Source organism: Elephantulus edwardii, unplaced genomic scaffold (assembly GCF_000299155.1).
Source record: "Elephantulus edwardii isolate Elephantulus edwardi_28Jun2011 unplaced genomic scaffold, EleEdw1.0 scaffold00161, whole genome shotgun sequence".
Lineage (NCBI taxonomy): Eukaryota > Metazoa > Chordata > Mammalia > Macroscelidea > Macroscelididae > Elephantulus > Elephantulus edwardii.
The window spans coordinates 105120-114484 of NW_006399911.1; the positions used below are offsets into that span (position 1 = coordinate 105120).

Consider the following 9365-nt stretch of genomic DNA (forward strand, 5'->3'; position numbering starts at 1 on the left):
GTTGTTTTGTTGTTGATTGCCATCAAGTTGAGGTCGACTCATAGTGATTCTATGAATAAAAGATCTAATGCCTTTCCATAGCTATCATTATTTCTCCAAGTTCATAGAGTTTCTAGAGGCATGTGGTTTAGGAAGTGGAGCCACTCCTGCTTCCAAACCTGTTTTACAACTAGGAGCTCCACTAAACACTGTCCATCATGGGAAACCATTATGGTATTTTATATCCCCATGGCACAAGGTTCATCATAGTAAAGCCAGGTTACTTCATGCAACACATTGACAAAGAGTGATGTAAAGAGTGGAAGAATGTTCCTCCAGATATAGCAACACTAGTCTCATTTAGCAGTGGTTAAGTGTCGTTGAGTTGAGTACAACTCAGAGTAAGCTTTGTACGAAAGACCTAAACTCTGTACTATAATTACCTTAATTTCTGTACATTTATAAGAGAGTTTGTAGACTTTACAGAGGCATCTAGTTTGGGAAGTGTCTGCCACTCCTGCTTCCCACCTTGAATCAATCTAGATGCTCATCCAAACATTGTACGTGATAGGTAACCATTATGGTATTTGACATGACTACGGAATAGTATTCTGCACTATTCTAACTAACTAAACTAACTCCAGGTTGTCCCATACAGCAAACAGACAGCAAATGATTGCTGCTTCTTTTAAAGAATATTCATTCTGTAATGAAGACGTTTTAAAGCTACACTTTCTAGCAGGCCTCCACCCTTAGTCTAAGGCTCAAGGGCCACCCGCTTTTTGGAGCAGGAAAAGGAACAGTAACACAAAAAAATACAACCCCAGACACTTTTCTTATGTGACCATGGTAATCATCAAGGCGAGACCACCATCAAGATGCTAGCTAGCCAGCCAACTCCTAGAGTGGAGGGAGACTCCAAGGCCCAGGCCCCAGGCAGGCCCACAGACCCATCACCTCATTATAGATTTTAAAGCCACACCCTCTAGCAAACTTCCACCCTTAGTTTAAGGCTCAGGGGCCACCCACTTTTGAGGGAGGAAAAAAAGAACACCAAAAAACCCCAACAGACATGATCCCAGAAACGCCGCTTACGTGACTGCCATAAAGATGAGACTGCCAGCCATCCAGACCACTGTTATAAAAACTAGAAAAAGTTCACACACACAGTCATTATTGGATAGTTACCCAAAACAGGAAGACAGTGAAGTAAGAATTAATAAAGAGATATATTGGGTAAAGAGAGATGTAATATAAAAAGTTGATCTAATATTATTAATTACATTCATCGATTTTCATGAATGTTAGAAAGCAAGATGCGTATGAATGATTGAATGAAAAACCAGTCTGATTTGTAAACTTTCACTCAAGTCACAGAAAAGTTTTTTAAAAGCTGTATTTGCAATGAATAAGTCATTGTTCTTACTTACAAAATCTCTGGCCTCCCTTTTATCACCAAGGCCATTTTCCAGCTACCAGAACTTCTTGGTTTCTAATTTTTTTATTCCAGTCACCATTTATTATTCATGCATCCTGATCCCATGTTCAGTCTATTTCAGACTGCATAAGTTAGTTGAAACCCTCTGTTTCTTCATTTATCACTTTAGTGGTTGGTTTGTAAACTTGAATAGTAGTTGTATGAACAGGTCTTCCTTGTGTGTGTTATCTGCTGTGCCATCGCCAACAACACTGTACTTCAGGATAGATCTTGAAATCTGATACTCTTCCTCTATACTGTGTCATTGCCAACATAGTATGACATTTTTTTGTCCAATTAAAAATGACCAGTCCTAGTCTATTTCAGCCTTAATTGACGCTGTCTCATCTGCTCACCTAAGGAATTCCTACTTAATTCGGCTACTCCCGTGGTAGCTCTGCAGTTTTCCTTGACTTTTTTCTTTGTTCCTCTCTTCACTAGGTGAGAAGTTGGCACTATAATGAGACAGTACAAACAGATAATTGAATTACAAATGTGTTAAGTACAATGAGAAAGATAATTTTAAAGTACAGGCATACCTTGGAGATATTGCAGGTCGTGGTCCAGACCAAAACAAAGCGAAGGTAGCAGTAAAGCGAGTCACATGAGTTTCCAGTGTCCTGTCTCCTTCTGTGTGATTCACTGCCTCTGGAAATGGTCAGCTATGAGTTGATTCCACCTTAACAGCACACAACAACAAGCAGTACATGCACCTGTTACATTTACACTGTATTGTTATCTGTTAAATGGGCAACGACATTAGAAAAATGTTTGAAATACTGCAAGAGTTACCAAAATGTGACACAGATATCTAGTGAGTACCTGCTGTTTGGAAAAATGGTGCCAGTTTGCTCAATGAAGGTGTAACACAACAATTTGAGTTTCAAGGGAAACCAAACAGAAAATGCGGTATCCACAAAGTACAATAAGATGAGGTATGCCTGTATAATGATGATAAATATTTAGTTAGCAGCTTGATCCTACATCCTAAATTGGACTATGAGGCTAGGACTCATTTTATATTTGTATTTGGCACATAAATAGAAAGTGAAGTATTTTCTAAGTAAATGAGTGCAGTGTTTCTCCATTTCCTCCAAAACTTTAAAATCATAGGTTGGTTTTTTTTTTTTATTTTCTCCCCATAGACTTGGGAAATTTGAAAAAGATATTTTTAGAATTTGATGTGGTTAGGTAATGAATTTTTCTTTTCTTTTTTTTCTCTTTTGCAAGCTTCTTGCCCGACTTGAAGGTAGACATTCCTTGAAGGAAATAGAACCATACCTGTTTGCTGATGAAGAATCACCTGTACATGGTAAAAACAAATGTCAAACCAAAGCAGAGTTATCAGGACTTGAATGTTGCCCTCATATATGTTCACATATATTCACACTCTCCTTGCAAGAAGTTACGTAGTTAGACAGTAAAATTTAGCCCAAGAATCAGTGATGATGGGCAAATTTTAAGCCTTCCCTGTACCTACCTCTGGATTGACAAAAACAATTTCCCTGGCCAGGCAGAATGCCCTAGACTCCGACACAGTGCACAGTGGGCTTAGGCACAGCAGAGAGTGTGCCTGTGGATGGCTCACAGGATCGAGCAGTGTGTTGATCTGTTGTGCATTGTCTCTCTGTGAATCAGAACCACATCCATGACGCCTGACAGCAACACAGCTACCAGACAGAAGCCCCAGGGATGTCTGTGGACTCAGTAAGTTCAGTCTATCCCTATAAAAATACACATGGTGACTCTTCAGTTTATCTTAGCAAGTGAAAGGAGACAGTAAAAGGGATCTGAACCTTGCAAGCTACTGTCACTGCGGGGAGAAGAAGGAAGAATTTTTAAGAGGGTAAGATAAAGGGAACTCGAAAGCAGCCCCAAACTATCGGCCAAATGCCTTTTTAAATAACTCATGGTTGCTGTGATGCTAAACACTGTGACACTGATGTGTCTTATGTGATAATGGTTACCCATGGTGGACAGTGTTTGGTGGAGCTTCCCGGCTAAAACAAGCTTGGAAGCAGGAGTGGCGTCCACTTCTGAAATAGCTTGCCTCTGGAAACTCTATGAACTTAGAGAAATGATGAAAGTGATACAAGTGTTTGGATCTTTTGTTCATAGGGTTGCTACAAGTCGTCTACAACTCAGTGGCACTTAACAACAGCAACAAGACAAGGGTAGTTCTGCATATTCATACTAATTTCCAAAAGGGGCATGCTTATTCATTCTTCCTGTAAAAAGTGGACAGTCAGAGCTTCTATTCTTCAGATGTTCTGTCTTAAGAAATGGCAGATTAAAGACATTACCGGCTTTTCATACAATAGTACTTGGTTGCTTTAGGAGAGTAACTTTGAATTAATTGTTTCTATTACTTGCTTTGCATCAGAGAACTGAATAGTAACTAAGAATAATAGAAAAAGGATCAATGCCTTTGAGTTTTGGTGTTGGAGAAGAGTGTTGAACATAATGTGAACTGTCAGGAGTATAAACAGTTCTGTCCTGGAGAGATCAAAACCAATCTGCTCCTTAGAGGCAAATATTTTGAGGCTTCATCTCATATACTTTGGGCAAGTGGCCAGAAGAAACCAGTCCTTGGAGAAGGACATATGCTTGAAAGGGTAGAGGGACAGCACAGGAGAAGACCCAGAAGGAGGTGAATTGACTCAGTAATAAGAAATGGGATTAGGTCTATCAGAGCCAAAGAGATTGTCTCAGAATAGGGCAGGATTCAGAGCTGATGTACATAAGGTCACTGTGGGTCGCAGGCAGTGGTACACAACAGCAACATGCATCATTACTTTTCTTCTATACAGGGAGAGACTTAACAGTTGCCCATGAGGGAGCTATAGTTGTTTAGACTTTATTTCTGGGCTCAGAGTTCACATTAAGAGAGAACCAGCATAATTGCTTGACCAATACAAGAATTGTTATTCTAGAAAAATAATTTCCTAAAAGTCTGAAGAATATATTCCTAAAAGTCTTAAGGGGGTTTTTGTTTGCTTTCAGCCAGTTCCTTTTGTGAGTCACCTGTGAATAAGTTTTTTCCTAAATACATTTTTTAAGTACGAAAGCTTCTGGAGGCTTGAATGGTAGAAGGTGGCCACACCCATAAACGAATCTTTTTTGCTGACCCAGCATCACCTGTCTGATGCAGAACTGCTGAGAATTGCCTGGAAAAAACTTGGAACCACAGTCTCATCTCAGAATCCTTTCTAAAAGCCAACATATCTCTCATTTTTTGCTTGCAAAAGGCTAAATTGAACCCTGAGTTCAAAAGGCCAGAGCAGCAAACAACTTCCAATATTCTGACTTTTCCAGTTTCTTCCTCTAGAGGAGCAAGCTAAGTCTAATTCCTAGATATGTAAACAGCAGGCTAACGAGTGTTCTTAGCTATTAGCCTCTAATATCTGGTCTTTCTGTCTGCTACACAAATGTCATCATTTTTAGATGTGGGCTCAGCAGCTTCCATATCAAGTACTGCATTCTCCATTAATTATACCCTTTCTCGTTGCTGTTGCTATGTGCTGTCAGTTACCTGTGACCAATAGCAGTTAGTCACTGTGCATAATACAATTATGCCAGTTTCACTGTCTCTGACACACCTGCCTCTGTTGTCCCAGTCACTGTGTCAGTCCATCTCATCCAGGGTCTTCCTCCTCTGTACTGTCCTTCACTCTTCCAAGCATAATATCCTCTCCAAGGACTGTCCCCTCTGGACAGTATGCTCAAAGTATGTAAGATGAAGCTTCAAAAGCCTTGCCTCCAAAGAACGGCATGGTTTCACCCTCTTTATAGACCTGTTTGATCTCTTGGGAGTGTATGGTATGTTTAATACTCTTCTCCAGCACCACAACTCATAGGTATCAATTCTTCTGTTATCTTTAGTCATTGTCCAGCTCTCTGATGCATAGCAAGTAATTGCAAAGACCATGGCCTGGATAAGAAACACTTTAGTCTCTAGACTGACATTGTTGCTCATCAGCACTCTGGAGAAGTTCCTGACAGCAGATATTCCCAGTGCAATTCATATTTTGATTTCCTGACTGCTGGTGCCAAGAGTGTTGATTGTGGAACCAAGCAAGCTTAAATTGTTAACAATCTCAATCTTTTCTCCATCTGTCACGGTGCTGGCCAATTGGTCCAGTGGTGAGAATCTTTGGCTTTTTGATACTGAGCTTCAGTCCATGTTGAAGACTATAGTCCTTGATTCTCTGCAGCAAGCCCTTCAGTTTGTCCTCATTTGTGGCAACCAAGTTTGTGTCATCTGCATTACGTAGGTTGTTGATGAGTCTTCCTCCAGTCCTGATGCCGCATTCCTCCTCATGGAGTCCAGCCTCCCAAGTGATCTATTCCATATACAGATTGAAAAGGTCTATCATATATATACTATAATAGTACATATTACTGTTAGAAATCATACTATAAATCCATTTTCTCTGAATATTTTGGTGTAGCCAACATATCTGGAAAGATAAACATAAGAAGACATAATCTGTTCTAGAAGTTAGTCTGTAGCACAACTTCTACATTAAAATATTAGATTTATAAAAAATTGAAAAACTATTATGTTTAATTACTAATCAAAAAAGTTTATTTAAAACTGCTATCCATTCACCTCAACTCATTGCTGTTAAGTTTAAGTCAGCTCATAGCTGACCATCCAGTGGATTTTTGTAGGTTGTAAATCACACAGGAGGGGATTGCCTGTCTTTCTTCTGCAGAGCCACTGGTAGATTTAGACCAGAGAGGCATAACCTTTGGATAAGCAACACGGCTCCCTGTGGACTACACCATGAGAGCTACCACAGATCCCATAAAATACATTCTGTTTGGAGCTCTGATGGCCTACTGGCAAGAAACTGCTGCAATCCCAAAGGCCACCAATGGGCATTCTCCTCCCATGCAGTTAACTGCCTCTGAAATCCAGCTAGACAGTCAGCTCTGGATCATTTCCGACTCTATGGTACACAACAAAACATTCTATTGTAGCAATAGCAGATAGACTAGGATCATTATTTATCAGTTTATCATAAATTATTAAGTTGTTATTAAGTATTGTTGATTATGACTCATAGTGACCCTATGAACCCTGTCCTATCAGCTCTGACATCCTTGAACCCATTGTTGCAGTTAATGTCAGTCTGCCTCGTCAAGTTTCTTGCATTGTTTTGCTGACCCTCCATCTTCCAAGCATGATGTCTCTCTCCAGGGAATAGCCTTTCCTGCAAAATGCCCAAAGTATGTGGGACGAAGCTTTATCATCCTTACCTCCAAGGAGCACTCTTGCCGCACTTTCTCTAAGACATACCTGTTCGGTTTTTTGGCAGTCCATGGGATATTTGGTCCTCTTCTCCAACACCACAGCTTAAAAGCATCAGTTCTTCTGTCATCTTTATTCATTGTCCACTTTCCATATTTATAGCAAGCAATTGTAAAGACCATGGCCTGAAGAAGGCACACCTTAGTCTTCAAACTGACATCATTGCTTCTCCGTAATTTGGAGAGGTCCCTGACAGCAGGCTTGCCCAAGCTGTGAGTCTCCTGATCTCCTGACTTCTGGTACCAAGAATGTTGATTGTAGATCCAAGATAAAATCGTTGATGGCTTCAGTCTTTTTCCCTATCTATTTGTGATGTTGCCTATTTGTCCAGTAGTGATGATTTTTGTCTTCTTGATGTTGAGATCCTTATTGAAGGTTATAGTCTTTTATCTTTGTTATAAAGTGCTTAAATTGAAGCCATAGGAGATGTAAGAGTTGACATAAGAATCTGTAATGTTATAATCATACTTTTGTTATTTGATAATAATTACTTAATATTGTATGCCAGTTCTTTGCTTCTTTACCATTCTAAAAGGAGCCTTGTTGAAGTTAACATTAAGTTTGGACTGCTAACTAGTAGGTTAGTAATTTGAACCCACCAGCTGGTCCACAAGGAAAAGATGAGGCCTCTGCTCCTGTTGAGATTGACAGCCTCGGAAACATGATAAAGGGTTACCATGGCTTGGAAATGACTCGGTAACAGTATGTTTGGTTTGGGTTTCTGGTGGGTTGGGGTTTTTTAAAATTTTAGTATTGTAGTGATTGTAATCTGCCAACTCCACAAATTCTTTATAAAATTAGTCAATTGATTTCAAGATGATAAGTTTTTTGGCTTTTCTTTCTTTCCCTGTTTTGACAGATATCTAGATCCATACACTCACTCTGACAATCTGTTACCCAAACTCTGTACAGTTTTTTATTTATAACAGTAAGTATCAAGGCCAAACTTTTCTGAGTTAGTTAAGTGCCAAGCTATAGGAATTTTTTTTTCTTACTACAAGTTGTCACTTTGAATACTTTTGCTAGACACGATCGCTATTTTCCATCATTTCTCACAGAAACATATGAGACTGTGATGTTAAGTAAAGCAGAAAGGACTGTGACCCCTCTTTAAACATAATGCTTGATTCGTTTATTAAGTCGGTACAATTTACTTGAATTCCACATTAAACATATTTGTGGAGAACCTAATTCTAATACCTTAATACCAATACCCAAAGCCCCACTCCCTTTGAGTTGATTTTGACCGTGGTGACTGTCCACTCTAGTGGTTTCTGCGGCTATAAATCTTAACAAGAGCAGATTGTATCATCTTCCTCTCTCTTAGCAAAGTAGATCAAAACCACCAACCAGATCTTCTGGGTAGCAGATCAATGAGTAACCCAGCGTGGCATCAGGAAGCCTTTGCTGACCATCGACCTCAATCCCCCTCTTTCCACTACTGTCAAGTCAGAACCACCTCAGAGCCAACTCTAAAGGGGGTTTTCAGAGGTTGTAAATCACACAGGAGGTGATTGTCCCTTTCTTTCCGGAGCTGCCAGAGTGTCACAGCCTTTGGATAGCAAGCCAGCTTCCTGCAAACTGTACCACCACAGTGCCCTTACAGATAATAACCATGGGCCACTTTCAAGTCTACAGATTTTACTTCAACAGTTGTTATAAATGACCTTTTTGTATTAGTTAGCGAGGCTTGCTGTAACAAAATACCACGGGCATAGTCCAAAGGTGATTAATTTTATAAACAATGAGAATGACTGTGCGCATAAAGAATAGTGGGAAATACTATATATATGAACTTTATAAGCAAACCAATATGAAAGAAAAAGAAAAAAATACCAGAAAAACTGGTCAGGATGAGGATGAGAAGTTTATTTTCTCATAGTTCTAGAGGTTGAAAGTCCAAATTTGGGATTTGACAGGCCCATGGTCTCTTTGAAGTCTCTAAGGGGAGGGATATCATTCCTTTCTTTTTTTAAAAGATATCATTCAAATTAGTAGCAGATTGTGCTCAGTCAGGACAGCTGCTGCTCAGCCTTATGGCTTTAGGCTAGTCCTGCCAGTTATGGTTCCCACTCAGCCCAAAGGTTCTCAGACAGACTTGAGCAAAAGTTCTCAGCTGTGGTTCCCCATGGGACAGCACGTCCAAGGTCCACTCCTTTTCAAATCAGGTCTCTGCTGCTGCCTGCTTGGGCTGCTGCTCCCCTGGGTGCAAGACTCTTTGGCCCTAAAGGACATGCTGCATTCTGTTACTTCTTATTTGCTGGTGGTTGAATGATCCAAACTTTAGGGGAAGAACCTCCCAGATGTTTCTTAGAGCTGTAACAATTATATTAGCACATGACTATCTTTGTAGAACCTAATGGTGAAGTAACTGATAACATCCTCAAAAAAGAACCTATTTCTAAACAAGGTAGCATTTACAGCCCTGGAGTAGGGGCAGTGGGAGTGGAGTTGAGATAAAGGGGTTAAGAGTTGCTTTGGGCAGAATATTAAATGATCCAGGAAGTATTAAAAGAAGATGGAAGGAATATACTGAGTCATTATATAGAAAGGAACTGGCAGATACAGAGGAATTTAAAGAAATAACATATG

At 39.8% G+C, this 9365-nt stretch overlaps 1 protein-coding gene across 1 annotated transcript in view; it reads left to right on the forward strand.

Annotated features, from left to right (window-relative positions):
* Window positions 1-825: 825 nt before the first annotated feature.
* The window catches only part of LOC102872079 (DNA repair protein XRCC2-like), an 18124-nt gene continuing 9584 nt past the window's right edge, over window positions 826-9365 (forward strand). The window contains exons 1-2 of the mRNA XM_006895183.1: window positions 826-840; window positions 2687-2768. Coding sequence (XP_006895245.1) covers window positions 826-840; window positions 2687-2768 — 97 coding nt within the window. The remainder of the gene's footprint in view (window positions 841-2686; window positions 2769-9365) is intronic.